General features: G+C 38.5%; 1 protein-coding gene across 2 annotated transcripts in view; it reads right to left on the reverse strand.

The window, feature by feature from the left end:
* Nucleotides 1–6,315: 6,315 nt before the first annotated feature.
* Nucleotides 6,316–19,108, reverse strand: part of LOC124259033 (protein-glutamine gamma-glutamyltransferase K-like) — a 43,398-nt gene continuing 30,605 nt past the window's right edge. For both annotated transcript variants that reach the window (XM_046693113.1, XM_046693112.1), the window contains exons 12-17: nucleotides 18,003–18,133; nucleotides 15,998–16,098; nucleotides 14,433–14,640; nucleotides 12,781–12,944; nucleotides 12,159–12,304; nucleotides 6,316–8,119 (exon numbers count right to left, since the gene is read on the reverse strand). In XM_046693113.1, the coding sequence (XP_046549069.1) occupies nucleotides 7,960–8,119; nucleotides 12,159–12,304; nucleotides 12,781–12,944; nucleotides 14,433–14,640; nucleotides 15,998–16,098; nucleotides 18,003–18,133 (910 nt within the window). In that variant the 3' untranslated portion in view covers nucleotides 6,316–7,959. The remainder of the gene's footprint in view (nucleotides 8,120–12,158; nucleotides 12,305–12,780; nucleotides 12,945–14,432; nucleotides 14,641–15,997; nucleotides 16,099–18,002; nucleotides 18,134–19,108) is intronic.

Consider the following 19,108-nt stretch of genomic DNA (forward strand, 5'->3'; position numbering starts at 1 on the left):
GATTAGAGTTATAAGAACAATGTCAGGCGATTACTTTGTTCAAGGAATGTATCCATCAATATCCACAAAATGAGTGATATACCATTCACCTGCAGCAGTTCAAATGATGTGTCTTTTAACAGTCTAATACATGTTTACGAAAAGTGATATATCGTTTCAGGTATCTCACATTGGTATATAGTCTCATTGGTCACCAAAGATAGCATACCTGGGAACTAATTGCATAATGTCCGCCATTCTTTACAAAAATTAATTTAGTTAGCCAATAATGAGAATCTATGTCTTGGCGGTTAATCCTTTGAAAGAAGGAAGTTGTTTTACGCACACAGACACGACAGAGTGTATTCAGTATAGATTAGTAAATCTACATACACAAACACTACCTTTTGACAAATCCGCTGTGTAAGATAAAAGTATGGGTTAATCGTTTGATCGATGTTTATAATGTTGAGTATTTACTCCAGACACAAGAAATGCAAAATGGGAACATTTGTCGGGTTATCTAAGTGAATTGTTACCACCAATTATACCTGTTATAAATTCATTAACTGACCATCAAAGTGAATGATGACAAATGACATGTGTAGGTTTATACCACCTAACACGGGTTACAACAAGGGAGTATTAATTGCTGTATTGCATGTGAAAACCTATGGGCCGACACTATTTTGAGAATACGGACAGAACTTCATTTGTTGCATAAGAAATACATATAAGCATTTGCTGTATTTGCTAAAACTGTATTTACCTATTTACCTAAAGTAAATTTTCAGAGTCTTCTAGCAATAGCAAAGTGCAAGGATGTGTTAAAAAGTAGAAACGCAGTCAAACAGTTACTGTTCGAATTGCATGAAATATGCAAGAAGCATGACATATTCAAGAACAATGTTTCCAATTTTGGAAATATGAGATTCCAAAAATGTACAATTTTGGAATATATCTACAAAGGGGAGATAACTGGTGGGTGATGGTAGAATTATTGTTCTTTGCACGCCCCAGGACCTAATCCCTTGTTGATTGATGAGTGAATCAAGGCAGTTAATAGTCACCAATTAACAAGGCCTACTGCCTTGTTAATTAACACGTTTTTATGCCTCTTAAAGAAGCCTCTGGAAGTAAGTTAAATCTTTGATGGGCATTAAGAAGTGGAATGCATTACTGTGACCTGATTTTCACCTGATGAAGGAGCAAGCATATGCTCCGAAACTTCGTGTTATTCTCAATAAAAAGTAGACATCCATAACTCTTATTTTTCTGATTAAAAGGTAAGTTATTAAAATCTGCTGAGCTGTAGGTTTGTTAATCATGTAGCGATGTGATTATTGCTCTAACACACCTGAGAGATTCGTCAACAGTGCGGTATGCACAGGCGGTGAAAATTGTATTGTATTACATTGGGTTGGTTGCATATTGTTTTGTTTTATGCTGTCAGTTTGTATGTATGTGTGAATGAGGAACCTCACATATTATGACATTGAAAACAGACTAAACTTAACATTATTCCATGGTCAATATCGCAATGTTTGTGAAATGGTAGTATACGGAAGTTTGTTTCACATTTTTGATAATACCTTCTTTTATGCAGATAAATTTATTAAAAATGAATGAATAATGCCATGCTTCTCTCAGAGTAAGGGAAGATAATTTATAGAGTGATTCTCATCAAATTAGATATGTCTTTATCGTCCGAACAAATTCACAAATTACGGATGTTTTGTGTGGGTGTGTGTGCATGCACGCGTGTATAACATCTAACTTGATAGGTATTAATTAAAATCAGGCCGATTGTAACCATAATGACTTTATTGGTTGGAACACTCCAAAAACAAAATAATTTCACTCTTCAAAGGAACTGGAACAGTAACATTTTTCATGTTTTCATATGAGCTTCAAAACATTGAATGAAATAAATGCTGTATGATGAAATGGATCAGAGAACATTAGAATGGCATACATGACGTGTGAATGACACATGTAATGGTCAAAATATATAATCACTATGTTAGTTAACTCATGACCAGACACGTCAAACTGGTACCGATAGATTTATGTCTAATATGTAAAAATGCAGTATTTCTTAGAACCTGAAATAGAAAACACGACTTTGGAATGAGATGTTTTAATCTGAGATGAATCTGTTAGGTAGCAGTTTACTTAAGTAGAACTTAAATCAACTTCAAAGATTGGTCATTCGCAAAGTGAAGCAGTTTCCACTTATACTGCAGTAAACAGTATGGGGATACACAACAGAAACATACCACTTATGTGATAACAACTCCATGTTTATTGCATAGAGCGGCATTCCGATGTACAACGTTCAGGATAGACAAGCTGATTGAATGTTCATTGATTCCATCACTTGGACAAAGGAGTGGATTTAGACTTGTTGATCTTACTCTCCTGTTGGCCCTAACGATGTGCTAGTTGCTGAATTACCTGGTGTTAATTTGCTGCTAGTCACTATGCATATATACTTCTGTTCACCTGGTTGTAGTAACTGTTATCTTGATAACGGCGTGAGAATATACATGGAAACTCCCCTCTATCGACCTTTGGTCCAAACAGATGAGTTAAAGAGAAATGTTGATGTCCCGTCCGTTACCAAATTAACATTGGATTATAGAGACAATGACAGGCCTACGTGTTGATAGAAGAGGATATTCCGGATTATGCGAATGACAGCACACCAAATGAGAAAACAGAGCCAAATATATGTATAAAGATAGTGTTTCATTTCAGTCTCAGCATATAAACATTGAAATATAAAACACATAAAAACATAGAAGGCGTAAGCCACGAGTGGTAACGGGAGACTATATGGACAGATTTTATTTAATCGAAATCAGATGTACACTTTCATGCTTCTTCTCATTACATGTATATATCCCCATGTAATAAGGGGAACTGATCCAGAGCGATTAATGTTTCTCGCCAACAGTCTAATTACCAAACCAAACTGCACGCTTGTCGGTATCTGCTCCCTCAACCATGACGGACACAGGGACTGGGCTTCTGGCCACCTTGACAAAATTTCTTCAACCCAAACAGCGGGACATTAGGAAGGGTGGATGCTCATCAGATGTTGTTACATGTATTTGAGAATACCCCCAGTAGTTCCTGTCTGATTGCAATAAAGTATACAAGCAGTGTATATGCTTTTCGGATTTTTTAATGCATAGATGGCATAGTGACTGATCCAATTTTCCAATTTGATCTTATTTCTGTGTTTTTTTACCTCGATATTTAATCATGCAAGGTAAACATATGATGTCTATTACATATTGTATTAATGACAAATGAAACTGTACTCAGGTATATACAATTTTAACTTCAGTACACATCCAATGCTTATATGTATTTCTTATGCGTTCCGTTAAGTTCCGTTCATATCCTCCAAACAGTGTCGGCCCATAACTTTTTCAGGCAATTAACATTGCATGCAATTCAGCGATTACTACCCTTTTGCTGTAACCAGCTGAGTGTTTGGTGGTATAAACTTACACATGTTATTTGTCATCATTCACTTGATGGTCAGTTAATGAATTTATAACAGGTATGATGGTAATACCAATCAAGTTACCCGCCAAAGGTTCCCATTTCGCATTTCATGTGTCTGGAGTAAATACATCTACTCAGCATTATGAATTAAGGTCTGATGTGACAAATGTATTACATGTTATGCAATATGCTCATGGAACTGCAGCAAGACGAATTATCAGCTGAGATACAAAACAAACATTGATCAAAGGGTTAACCGATAACACGCTGATTGATTAATTACTTTTCTTTCACAGCGGATTTGTCGAAGGTAGTGTTTATGTATGTAGATTTACTAATCTATAGTGATTACTACCTGTCCTGTACCCTGTACCTGTAAAACCTGTAAAACAACATCTTTCCTTCAATGTATTAACCGCCAGTAAGTTGATGGGGGTGTTCCTCTTTACCAGTCAGGCAAGTTGTTTATTTAAGGCGTAAGAGGATCACCAGACCATGTTAATTAGCAAGACAATGGTATGGGGTGGGTGGGGAGGGTGGGGGAGAGATGACCAAGCCAAGAAAAACACAAGTGGATTAAATGCTCATTATTGGCTAATTAAATTCTTTACCTTTACCAATGGATTATACACCAATGTGAAAACTGAATCAATGTATCCCTTTTTTCGGGTATTAGACTGTTAAAAGACACTTGACATGGAACAGGATTCTTTGTCAGCTGCAGATCAATGGCATATTGTTCCTTTATGTGGAGGTAGTGTCCCATTTTGACAGCGTCTTGGTCACTGATTCGCGAAGTTTCGCTCTCAAACATGGGATAACTAAGCTGCACCAATTAAGGGTAGTTATGTTAATGCAATCACCTGAGAGAAGTACAGAACAAGTGTCGCCGGATGTATTTCCCATACATTTGCGTATCTCTTACGTTATTCCTCTCTGCTCATTTACGAGCGCTTCTTATATCACTCTTACTCTGGTTGTAATACCAGTAGTATCTCGTGCATTACCTGTTCCGTGACATCTCGTGCATTACCTGTTCCGTGACGTAGGCATCTTCATATTTGCCACTTCATGTCACGCCACGGCCGAGGGAGGTGAGTTGATACACCCCTCGGCCATACATCTTATCATATTGATGTTCGTGTTGTATTTTACAGGTATGTACCTTTTCTGTCTACTTTCTTTGTCATCCTCTAAACGTATTATCGTAAAGGTGCGCGATATCATAGTATTTATAATATCTATAATATTTCTATAATAAGGCATCGCGTTGCACAGAAATTACTAATTAAACACTGGCACTAGCACGTAGAGTAAGTAAAGTGTGAGTGATGTCTGCTTCCTTTAATTTTGCTCATAATATTCAAAGTGCAATATTTCATAAAATGCTATAAAGACCATTTTATAAATGGTAAAATTCGTGCGATCTTGATATTTGCCACTTCATGTCACGCCACGGCCGAGGTGAGTTGATACACCCCTCGGCCATACATCTTATCATATTGATGTTCATGTGTATTTTACAGAATAAACAGATTTTAATCAACCACGCCTCAGTCCGATTAATCAGCGGCCAGGACCCGCGACACAAGTAAAATCGGAGATTCTACCAGATCACAGTCTCTACCCTGACACATACATACATTGACTTTCGTTATTTTTCAGTCTGACATTTTTTACCACTGGCAGATGATTAAACTTCAAACTGTTTTCATTTGTTATAATCAAAATGATGGAAATATTATCGAGTAAAACAAGATTTTTATTTTTGTTGATCAATCTACACCTATACGATCAATTGCGCATGCGGGTTGCGCAGCAAAGGTCTGAACCAATCGAAAATACTGGGATATCATCCGGGTGTTCAGGGGAGAAAAGCAATAACAAAAGCAACAACCAGTGCGCGGAAATTGCTCTGGATCAGTGCCCTTTTAAATGTGTTTACCATATGATTGTTTTGATCATGTTTTTACACGGTCGGCTTCAGTGTGCGATGTGTTCACTTCCATCAACCACCAGCTTGTAATAACACGTCACATGAGGATTAACCATGTGCTAAAAATAACACCCAAACTTTACAAAGCGTACCCCTTGTCAATGTCTGAGAGCCATATAAGAATCAGAAAGGTCGGCTTCCTGGAGTCGACATCTCAAAATATGGTATGTAAAGTGGTAATAATTCCTGGGCATTAGAGAACAGATTGGTTTTGTTTTGGAATTTAATGCTTTTCATAAACTAGAATCTGATAAACTATTTGTCTCTGGAATCACCTGTGATATGAACTTGTGTAGTGATTTCTCTAGAAATTATTTAACGTTATCTAAAATAGCGACATTTAGTCACCTTTTATTGTATATGACCAAATTAATTAGTTACAGTATGAAGTTTTAGAAGAGATTCATTTTGGGTTCTTTTTGCCCCAGTCCGCCTGTGTGTGGACAATATAACCAATTATCTATTATTAAGTTCATGATATTTCGTGGAATACACCAACTGCATAACTTACTGTCTCTGACCACAAACCCAAACGGGTTGCTCTCTATTCGCCTACAGTCTTAAAACAACATTTCATGGTCTGTTGACTGTTGATTTCGGTAATGATAAACCACCCAAATTGGTCAAATGACTGTTTTGACAGATTGACTGTTTTAACATATATATATTAAGTAATACGCTCACAGTTGCCACTAATTTTTTGCCTGAAGTAAAGAATCTAACCTCTTTGTCAGTGTGAATCTCCACGTACTAGGATCGCGAGGCAGCTGGTACCAAATGGTTTAAATTCTGACTTTCATGATTCAACAGAAAAACACATGTTCATGAGTTAAGCCAATTTTATTGACAGAAAATGTTAACACTATTTGTATACATACAAAATATACATATAGTTCCAACACTTGGTTTGCATGTAAACATATTGGAATGAAAGAGACAAATGTAATAGTAGACAATATTGCTGCATACACCAGAGATAACATCACGAAGACATAACATGGAAAAACTCACGCTTCTGCCCCAAAACTGTGTCTCTGAGATACTCGGAATGCTTTACCGATGGAAGGCACACCTTGGTTGTTAGGGCCAAGCGATTATAACATTGTTGAAAGTCAACAACATTGCATATATGGATAAAACTAAACCTGAATTTCTCAATATTTGACAAAATGTATCATTTCACCTGCCGACATTGCCAGCATACCTATTGAGATGAAAGTGAAAATTTGAGCGAGGGTGTGACTGAGTTAAGCTTTTACCGCTCTTAGCAATATTCGAGCAATATCACAGCGGGCTTCACAAAATACGTTTCACAATTGAACCCATGTGGGGAATCAAACCTTGGTCTTTGGTGTGACGGGCGAACGCTTTAACCACTAGATTACCTCACCGCCTTTGAAAAGATGAGAGATGACTCAAGTACAATGATTAATAATAAGATATGACTGACACTTATCTTACAGTTGCCCAGGATATGCCCGTAACAATGACCTTGGAACATATCAAATCTCCTGATACAAACGTGCATCAAACCTATCCCTCCCTGATGAGTTCCATATGTCTGATCACAGTAGACTTACATAATTTGATGTTCTTCTCAAATGACCTAACAGTCGCATACAGATACGCTGATTGTCCCCATGGTGCCAATGTGCAGTAAAATAATAATTGTGCCTCGACGTTCAAAAGGTACCGCTAATATGTGCATCTGTATAGGCAGGGGAACCTTTGTGGATCCACCTGAATCGGTGTTTCCTTTCCTTGTCCTCATGGAAATGAGATCACGCATCAAGCGGGTACAGTTAATTTTCTGTGAACATGATGTTATTTCGTAACCATCATTTATGCTATATCTCAACTGGTGCCCATTCGTGAGATGGTGTCTTACTATTTCAGAGTAACATCCACTAGACGTATCAGTTTCATGACCCATTTTACCAACACATAACACCAAAATCATTTGGATATTGATTGGATGGAACAAACTACAGAGATAAAAGAATCAAGACACGATCAACTGTAGAATGAACAGAGCGCACCAAGTTAATATTCAAAGCATCGGATCTACCAAGTATGTTCTATATTTTCATTTACTGGATAACCTTCTCTTGCAGGAAATGTCATCAGGAACACAAGGTCGTAATTACATGAACAATAATACTTCTAGTATAATTGTAATACTTCAAGTATAATTGTAATGTTTCTAGTATATTTGTAATGCTTCTAGTATAATTAAATAACTTCATGATACTTGGAGACATCATCATGCATAGGTACTAACTGTTATAAACTAGTCTAGATAATATAAACTTGGTGAAGAAAAAGAGGCTCACACTTAATGTACTGTAGTTTACGGTATTGAAGGTTACTGGATTGCAGGTTACAGTACGACAGGCGCAAACCCAGTCTAAGAGAGCACCTGCTCTATAACATATCCCAGTTCTACAACTGTACCCAGTACCGTGTTAATTTGATTCCTTAAGTTCTATTGAATATTTTCCTGTGATGTCACCGAGTTCCTTTGAATCAAACCCGATACTGAGTGCTCGACAGGGCTGTCCGCGGGGTTGAACCTGAGGGCGGAGACTGAGGGTAGTGTTCCATGACATGCCAGAGCCGATGTTGCTGAAAAGAGGGAGGTTTACATATGATTTGGTTGATTCTACAGTCATTACCTGTATCAGAGTGTAAGTGTGGAAATCACATCGATTGGTATTCAGCCGTTTATATGAAACCTAACGGCCAGTATTTGATTATTATGGAGCGATATATCGGTAGATAAGCATTTGGGAAAAGGGGATACAAGACATAACGGAGAAATACGGGTAAGCTAAATACCTGAGACTAGGGAATATATGTTATTATGGTGACATATACTTTAACTTAAGTTTTTAAGAGATATATATTCGCAAGCTTAGTATTTAATAATGAAGCATGCAACATTAAACATAACAGTCCACCAACATTGCAACTTCGCTGTATGCAATAAATAAGAAGTTGTTATCCATAAAGTTGTATGCATCATTGTTGAATACACCAACTTCTAGAATGCCGATCGAAAAATTAAGCTAAGTATTTGTTATTTTAGAATAGATGGTATTTGTTCCCATATGTGTGAATATACACGTGAGGAAGGTAAGTATATAGGAACTTGCAGAGAACTTAAGGCACCAACATTTAGAGAACAATTCTGTACGTGGGTCCCTTAACAATAATGCATATAATTATACCTTCAGGAAATTAAATCACAATTAAATACTTTGTTTTAAGTGGAGAGATATAAGGATAAGAGAAAAGGAAATAAGGATATTTGGCGAAGAAAATAAATCTCTATTATATGCTTTCACGATATTCATATTAAGTAAAGGCCACAAAGATATTATGAGAAGCGAATGAGTACTTCAAAGTATCTTTGCATTCCATTACTCTAATTAATGCTCGAAGAGAAGCCATTCTATTTAATAACAATTTTGAAGTCAAAATGCAAAAATGTAAAACAGATTAGTGAGTTACCGTTATTACTGTAGATGGGGCATTCGCAGGAATATGAATAACATGGCTCCGACGAAGACAGATCCACAATTTACCAGAGGCTATTGGGTAATATTGAAGATTTCGATAATAGGAAACAAGCTGCTATAGATTCGTTTCGAAATCGTCATTGTACATGATTCAGACTTAGAATTGAAACTCAGGGACTCGAATTTTCCAGAAACATTTTAGAGGGAAACCATTTGGACAATATTGTAAGAAAGAAAAGAAACAACAAATATAAATGTTTTGGAAGCCAAGAAAACTGCAAAACAAAACTAGACAACTACATTGCGAGACGACCTTTTCAAAATAATAGCACTAAATGAAGCATAATACAAAAAATAAGAAGAATTTGAGAAGATAACGGAGGTGCACAATGCACAAATTGAAGATAAAGTAGAATTAGAATCAGGAAAGAGGGAAATCAATACTTTTACCATTTGTAAAGTAGTAAATATAGGTCTAAGTTGATAAATATATTAACTAACACTTAAAATGAAGAAATAACTGAAGGTTGAATTATGATTGTCCAAAAATGTGTTTTATGAGAAATTAGAGGAGGAGGAAGCGGATCATACAAAATTTTGGTGGCATAATGTACTTGAGAGCTCGCTGAATGAATGAAAAATCTAAAACTTGTGACAACATGAAAATTAACACGACCCCAGGAACGGATAGATTTCCAAGAGAATTTGTTACACGTACAGGGACCGTGAACACTTAGCTCCAATAGGGTTGTGTTCAGCGAAGCTTGCCCTCTATAATCACAATCAAGGATGTGGAGGTTACCTATCTAAATCTACTATTGGTCATAATTGTGTGTTGTTTTAATTCGCATTTTTTTCATTTGTTGTCTTTTTTAAAGAAATCTTTTGGAAAGACTTATGCTTTTGGATTTATAGATTTATTAAAGAAATATCTAACATAAACACATTAACAATAGCCATCAATCGTGGTGTTGTCACTTGTCTTCCAAAAGGTTACAAGACAGGTCACAGCTTACAAACCCTGGCCATATGTACTATTAAGTTCGCTGCATAAGTGTATAACCTCTTATACTTCTGCTAACAGACCTAAACTAATACACATTTATCAGACTAGGTTCGTTCGAGACAGATGTAGAACCGATAATCTAATGATATAATTTAAGTAACCAACGAACAACTGTAGTGCACAAGTCATCCCTTGTAGACTTTGAAAATATTTTTGATACAATATCTAAACATATATTCAAAATGTGGACGAAACAAAATGGGTTTGGCCGATACATGACAAAATGGATCGGCATAGAAGAAGTTCGGTACTAAAGAACAATTCCTCTTTGTAATTGAAATGGGCCTCTTCAGCAACACCATCAAGTCTGCAAGCAAGGTGACCTAACGTCATCCGATCTTTCTATCATGGTAGCATAACCTTGGGGGAATTATCATAGAAATAGTTAAAGAAGGCCTCAGGAACTTTACTATTTTAAAATAATATATATATGACCTGAGACTAAGTGAATCTCTGCTCACTAGTCTAAAAGCAAAAGAATTCGTTATGAAAGACTTACCGAATCTTTTTACTAAATAGCAACATGTAACAGTTGACATTTCATGACACGGAATAGTTCTACAGTATAGGAAATGCACTAAAGATACCAAACGTTTGGATATTCAGTATACAGAATATTGTCTATCAAAAAGGAATTATTTGACACGACAGAAGTGAATATTCATTCTGTGAAACATAATAAATCGTAATTACAACATGTATTTTTTGAATATCAACGTGTTGGAGATTTGGACATGAATTAGCACATTTTAAACAGTATCTTTCCGCATAATACCAGTATTCAACTTGATGTTAGTTTCAGTCTGTTCGGCTCTACCCCAATATTTGATAAGGTAATAAGTCATTTTACCACTGTCTCATAATAATGCATTTTTGAGCACGAAAAAACTCTCAGAACAAGTAGAACACTTATTGCTCCAGAACATTATCTTCATCCAGTCTTTCTGCAGAAATGGGAACGTTTTCAAAACGTATTAAAAACATATCGACTGCATATTATTACTTCATGCCACCCATTGTTCTCTACATTTGTATTATATTTGTACTCATGGAGACGAATAAGAACAAATGACAACATATTCAAGAATTTCAATGTTTGGTGTTATGGGGAGCATTGGGAGATATATGGGAAACCTAAGTAGTTGAGAACAGGGGATATTATTTACTGTAAGCGTGGGGTGATATATGGGAAAGCTAAGTAGTTGAGATCGGGATATTATTTACTGTAAGGGTAGGGTGATATATGGGAAATTAAGTAGTTGAGAACAGGGGATATTATTTACTGTAAGCGTAGGGTGATATATGGGAAAGCTAAGTAGTTGAGATCGGGATATTATTTACTGTAAGGGTAGGGTGATATATGGGAAAGTTAAGTAGTTGAAAACAGGGGATATTATTTACTGTAAGCGTAGGGTGATATATGGGAAAGCTAAGTAGTTGAGAACAGGGGATATTATTTACTTTTAGCATAGGAAGATATATGGGAAGACTAAGTAGTTGGGAACAGGGGATATTATTTACTGTAAGCGTAGGGTGATATTGGGAAAGTTAAGTAGTTGAGAACAGGGGATATTATTTACTTTAAGCATAGGAAGATATATGGGAAAGTTAAGTAGTTGAGGACAGGGGATATTATTTACTGTAAGCATTGGAAGATATATGGGAAAGTTAAGTAGTTGAGATCAGGGGATATTATTTACTGTAAGCATAGGGAGATATATGGGAAAGTTAAGTAGTTGAGAACAGGGGATAGTATGTAGAGTAAGCATTGGGGAGAAATATAGTTAGGTTCATTTATTGAAAACGGGGTGTTAGTTCCTAGAATCACAGAGGTGTACAAGGTAAGCATATAGTTGAGATCAGAGGATGTTCAGCATAAACATGATAGGGTAAGCTAAGTATTTGATATTTTAGACGAGGGGATATTTTTACTATTTTCCATTAAGAGCATCCTTTGAGAGGAAAGTAAGAATTTAAGAGAGTCGGATGGTCGATGGATATGGGTCAGCTAAGTATTTGAGAACAGGGTATATTAGGTACATGTGAAGACATAGTGTTTTGTACTCTGTGCACTCACCTAAGTTTCATAATGTCTTTGGTAGTACCAACTCCATCGAAGCCTCCGGCAAAATTGACCACACAGTTGGTCAGCGCCAGTTTCAGGGGATTTGTGAAGGAGACGTCGACTTTGATGGTGTCGAACAAGCCGCATGTCGCCGGGCCCTGCGTAAACAGATAAGTATTGATAGACTGGTGGTACCTAAGACTCGAAACTTATAATTAAGAATAAATGTTCCACGTTATGTACTTTATCAGATTATAAAATCAGCCAAGAGAGAAAACATCAAATTGACCTGTTTGTTTGGTTGTTTTGGTTTATTTGTTGTTTAATAATCGAGTCTGGACCAGACAATCCAGTGAGCAACAGCAAGGGTATCGATCTACGCAATTGGGATACGATGACATGTGTCAACCATGTCAGCAAGCCTGACCACCCGATCCCGCTTGTCGCCCCTTACGACGGCTTGGGTTGCTTAAGATCAATTCTAACCAGGTTGTCATGTGCCCGTGGCATAGATGGATGCTCATGCTGTCGCACTCTGAATTATGCCACGTTAAACAGCAACCAAACGTAAAACTCTACATGTAGTAACCTATGATAACAAGTCACTGAGAAACGTCTTCTTTAATATTAGTACCGAGAGTTCAAGATCGGGTCTCCTCATACGGAAGTCCATCTCCTCTGTAGCGATGTCATCTTCATCTTCTTTGCAAATCGCGACGGCTTTCAGCTCGAAGTTGAAGTCATCTTGCGGCCTCTGGTTTGCTTGATGTTCATCTACTGTTATCGTGAATTCCTGGCCTGGAAAGATAAGCAAATCAATGCGGGTTTTGATTACAATATACCTAATGGATCTCGCCGTCATTTGAACAGAGTTGTTATCAAATACCAGTTGAAAGGATAATGCTATGTTGGTGCAAATATTATAGAAAGGGACGATAGCCCATGAATTAAGAGGCTTAGCCAAGCCCATGAATGTCTATAGTTTCTGATACAACCGCCGCCATATAGCTGGACTATTGCCGAGTGCGGCGTAAAACTAAACTCACTCACTCTGATACAACCTCCAACCTAACACTCTACACACTATACTCACACTCTACACACACAGACGTTTACTCCAGCCAACCATATCATGGGACCAACACCTTCACACAACACACAGAGGAAATATTGTCACTATCCCTATAGCAGATCATACACGACAACCTACACAAACAGAAAACAGCATAACTGTTATGTCCTTTATAAATATAGGAAACAAAGAACTAAGGTTCCCGAATAGTAAGCTCAAGGCCACAGACTTCAAGCTGAAAAGTGTGTAAAAATATTTTCCGAAACGCAGTAAGCTCAAGGCCACAGACTCTTCAAGCTGATTAAAGTCAATTACACCTAGACATGAAATGTAAATAATAGCAAGGACTATATATTTTTCCTTCTACAACGCATAATTCCAAATGGAATTTGTCTCAATGAAACAAAATATTTACAATACATTAGTCTTCAGATACCTTCCAACAAGATATCAATTAAATTCAATTACAGTTACTATGAAATGTCAAAAGACGAAAACTAGATCAAAGGCGATATATTTAGACTTTTAGCTCAATAGGACTTATACTTTCACAATATAATATTATTTTTGCAGGTGATTAGAAGCAATAAACATGCAGTAGACGTCTTCATACACTGTACTATGTATACTTAGGTACATGCAAACATCTGTTGAGAAATAACGGGTAATGTTAAATGACTTGTACCTTGCCTGAGCAATGCCTGTTACCAGATGTAGTCAAACATACACTAGTTGTAATTCATATACAATAAGAAACAACCTTATGTACCGTTGCATACCTATGTATTATGTAATTATGCCTACTTATTTATATGTAATATCTGCAAAGAAAGAATGGTCAATGTAACATCGACTAAGGCCCTATGCCAAACCTGTAAATACTATCTATTTATGTATGCCTTGTATATGTGAACATCTATCTATTCATAATTATAATGTCATGTAAACATTTACTGGGAAATAAAACGTTAAAATAAAAATAATAAAAAAAATATTCACAATTACATAATTATACAAATATAAACATACACATATATATTGCATGATACTCCGCATGTACCATGAATGTATATTATATTTTGGGATGTCATATTAAGTAAAACCCAAGGAATGGCACTCTTTCTCTAGCTGTCTGCAATCATCTCCGTGGTGGTTGCCAAAAGGGCCTTTACTGTCAATGCGCAATGAGTATACAAGATAAGTGCAATACATACTGGCACCAGGCTTAAGTTTGGTCTCGTCAAACTTCTTGAGAGCCGCGATCCCTGTGACAGAGTCGAAGTACGTTTTGTACAACACCTTCAGTCTGACAAGGGCGGTACGTTCTTTCTTGCAAGTGTTCTTGACCTTCAGCTTAAAGGTGAAAGCGGAGCCCACTAGGATGTCCTCCATTTCGTCTATTTCAATGGCCAGGCTGCTGCACTAAAACGAAAGAACATCGCCGTTATCGTGTCATTACTGACGACCGACTCACAATATGACTCACAAGACTTATGCATGATAGTTCTCGTGCAAACAGGTTGCTATTTTCTTTCACTGACACAAGTAGGAAAAATAATTTGCTGGAGCGGGTGGGAGCAGGATGTAGGTGGGCATGGTACCAGTTAAATGGTCAAATATTCTGTGAGCTGAGGTATAGTTTTCTTTGTTTCAGCAGACAGAAATACATGTACCGATATGTCGTCCCTTATATAATGCTTACGGTCTGTATCACACCACAATCTATTGTCCTCTATGACACGTGGATGAATATACAGTTCGATGACGTTGGGATAGGTGGAGAAAAGAAACCATGCCAAGACGCAATGACACATGTGAAAGGTTAAGCATGTCAAGGAGTAATGACACACGGATAGTGTACAACATGTCTAGGCGTAATGCCACACGGACAGTGTACAGCATGTCTAGGCGTAATGCCACACGGACAGTGTACAACATGTCAAGGAGTAATGACACACGGACAGTGTACAACATGTCTAGGCGTAATGCCACACGGACAGTGTACAACATGTCTAGGCGTAATGACTGACTGACTGAGTATGGTTTTACGCCGCTTTTAGCAATATTCCAGCAATATCACGGCGGGGGACACCAGAGATGGGCTTAACACATTGTGCCCATGTGGGGAATCGAACCCGGGTCTTCGGCGTGACGAGCCAACGCGTTAACCACTAGGCTACCCCACCGCCCCCTAGGCGTAATGCCACACGGACAGTGTACAACATGTCTAGGCGTAATGACACACGGATAGTGTACAACATGTCAAGGGTAATGCCACACGGACAGTGTACAACATGTCAAGGAGTAAGGACATATGGATAGTGTACAGCATGTCTAGGGGTAAGGACACACGGATAGTGTACAGCATGTTTAGGGTTAATGACACACGGACAGTGTACAGCATGTCTAGGGGTAAGGACAAACGGGTATATAGCATGTCAGGCGTAAACGGATAGTATAGTGTAGCATGTCTAAGGGACACACGGCGTAATGCATGTCTAGACACAGACAGTGTACAACATGTCTAGGGTAAGGACACACGGACAGTGTACAGCATGTCTAGAGGTAAGGACACACGGACAGTGTACAGCATGTCTAGGGGTAAGGACACACGGACAGTGTACATCATGTCTAGGGGTAATGACAAACGGGACAGTGTGCAGCATGTCTATGAGAAATTTCACACGGATAGTGTAAAGCATGTCTAAGGGTAATGACAAACGGATAGTGTACAACATGTCTAGGGGTAATGACACATGGATGGTGTAAAGCATATTACCTCTTCTTCTTCATGCTCGTCATCGCTCTCTTCCTCGAGGCCGTTCATCAGTCGGAATAGCTTTTCTGCAGCACGATGAATCGCCTTCTCCTTGTCAGAGCCTGAAATATACGTCATTCTCAAATCTCGTGGGATATACATAATCACAAAGCTCTTATTCAATCATTGTACTAGCTTGCATTAACCATGTCATCCGTTTAGACCAGACATGATTGTAGGAACTGTCTCCCACTGTAGTTTGAAATGGCGACATCGGGTTAATGAATCAACCAGGTGGATTAAGGCCCACAGCTTTGATCACGTAATGTGTATTGACCCACGATGGTGGCACACATGGTGCATTGGGCACGCAAGAACCCTGCGATCGTGTGTTCGGATCCGCGGTTTGCCCGGATCGTTAGCACCACACCAGTGCTCATGGATTTCACCTGTAAATCCAACACCTCCATCCCTTCCCAGGGAGTGGGGAAGGGGGTTAGCCTAGTGGTTAAAGTGGTCGCTCGTCAAGCTGAAAATGTCCGCTCGATTTCCCACATGGGTACAATGTGAGAAGTCCATTTCTGGTGTCCCCCGCCGTGATATTGGTGGAATACTTATAAAAGTGGCGCAAAACCCAACTCACTCACTCATTCTATCCCTTTCCTTTCCGCTCACAAGCTGACAAGTCATGTCCCCATGGTCCTTAGAATGGTGATCTACCTTCAGCCTTTTATAGCTGTTTATATTGTATTGTCTTCTATTGTTCAAGACGTTTTAAATTTACATACTATTGTACATCTATAATCTGTTTGGCATTTTAGAAGTTGATGGCTATTTTTAGGGCTCCTTGCCTCTAGGCAGGAGACCTATTGTAATCGTTCGGATTATTATTATTATTATTTATTATTCCGCCAATTTTTTTTATCCAAACAAAACTCCTAAACCAATGCTCCGAACCACTTACCAAAAATCACACAGATGCGCACCGAGGTGTAGATATTCCCCTTAAAAATCTCTAGGCTCTTGGCCCAATAGCAAAGGGGAGATAATTCAAAATTAATTCCAAAATTTCAACGTTTGACAGCTAATATCTCAAGAACTAATTGTTCCAACACTTCCAAATTTCTTGTACAGATGCACAATCAAATTCCCAACAATTTTGCCTGGACGGGTCAAGTCGATAAAACGTACCGTTTGGCAGTTATTTTTGTTTTCAGTTTTTGGCCATGTTTTTCAGCCCTTTTCTGAGTAGTTTGCCCCAAGTTTGCCAGTATGGTAGATGATGTCCTGGTGATTCCAGAACACTAATTGTTTTGAACGTAGACCCAAGAACAACTGAGATACAGCCTTTTAAAGAAGAAACTATTTCTTCTCCGGAACTTCTTAAAAACCCATGACCCCCATGACCCCGTGACCCCGGCTGTATTTGGAAGATCCGCTCGCCTGTCAAAACATGTGTTCTGGCTCCGTTTTGGACGATGATATCTAGCCCTCAGATACAATAGATAGAAAGTAAAGCCAAGGAGACCTCATCGTTGCCTGCAACTATATTTATGTTTATTTTTGTATTATTATTTTATGTTAGCACTAGTTAGTTATGTGGGCTTATAAGCGACCAAAAACACCAGTTGTGATAAGAAATACGCCTGAGACTTTTAATGTTTGGGTGTTATTTATTGGGCTTAGGTGTATTTGTAGTGTCAGGTGGGTTGCACTCAGTAATATTCCATCTACATGGCGGCGGTCTGTAAATAATCGAGTCTGAGCCAGACAACCCAGTGATCAAAAGCATGAACATCTATCTCCACAATTGGTATACGATGACATGTGTCAACCCAGTCAGTTAGCTTGACCACCCGATGGTGTTAGTCGCCTCTTCCATGGGTTGCTGAAGACCAATTCTAACCTGGATCTTCACGGATCACACACAACATCTAGGCTAACGGAAGTTACCCAACAGATTGGTATCTCCTCGGCATAATAACACACTCCCGCTTCAATAAAAATGCCACAGTTTTCAGGTTACCTTCTTCGTATTTGTACGTATCTGTGACATCTTCTCTTTCCAAGTTTTCGGTTCCAAACAAGAAGCTGCCGAATGATGGTGCGACGTAGGACTTTCCTGTAGGCTGGTGGGTGCTCAGCTTCTTCCCGACTCTATAACAAGTCAGAACATTGGGTACAAAGGAGTGAGTGAGTGAGTGAACTGGGTTTAACGCCGCTTTTCGCAGTATTCCAGTTACGCCACGGCGTGTCAGCTTAAAGTGGGACAAAAGCCTTAAGAGATGCGGGTCTCGTGTGTTCATTGGTTGAGTGAGATCTCACGAGAACGGTTTGGTGCCAACAAACCTAGAAACATAACGAATGATAATCGGAACGTAACGGGATTAAAGCTCACAGTCATAGATTGCAATCGCTCCTTTGGTGTCCACCTTCTAAAACCTCTCTCTTCAATTCATTACATTCTCTTTAAATACACAGTAAAATACGTTTATAACGAATTGGTGGATATAGTCCCGGTCAATTGCTATATACATATAATAGTCGGACTGCGTATAACAATACGTGGTTATAACGAACCAACAGTAGTCGTCCTTGAGTTCGTTATATCCGTTGCTAACTGTATTCATGACATTGAAGTTTATATACTGTCGGGCAAAAGAAGGTGAGGTGAAATGGGGTTTAACGTCGTGCTTAAGAATATTTCGCTGATATGACGACGTGCATGCGTGTGTATGTGTATGTACGGCTGCTTGTACTAGCCCAGACTGAAGCTGGTTTTATAGTGCTAGCCCACTGAGATGCCATGCCGCAGTGAAGCATGAATACCCCACTCAGACACATTATACTGACTCCGAGCCGACCATTCTTTGTTGTACCCATTAATGCCGAGCGCCAGGCATGGACCAACAAGTACCATATTTGAACGTCTTTTGGTATGACGCGGTCGGGGATCGAACCCACGACCTTCCACTCTCCGGGCAGACGCTCTAACCACTACACCACGGAGGCGGTTCAAACGAAAGCATGTTCTTGCCTGTCTATGTCCACTTGATATATTTACATGCATGTCAAACCACGTGTAATTACTCCTAGTCAGCACCTTGGAAATCTAGGTGACGTCATATGGGA

Source organism: Haliotis rubra, unplaced genomic scaffold, assembly GCF_003918875.1.
Source record: "Haliotis rubra isolate DU_JTF1 unplaced genomic scaffold, ASM391887v1 Scf708, whole genome shotgun sequence".
Taxonomy (NCBI): domain Eukaryota; kingdom Metazoa; phylum Mollusca; class Gastropoda; order Lepetellida; family Haliotidae; genus Haliotis; species Haliotis rubra.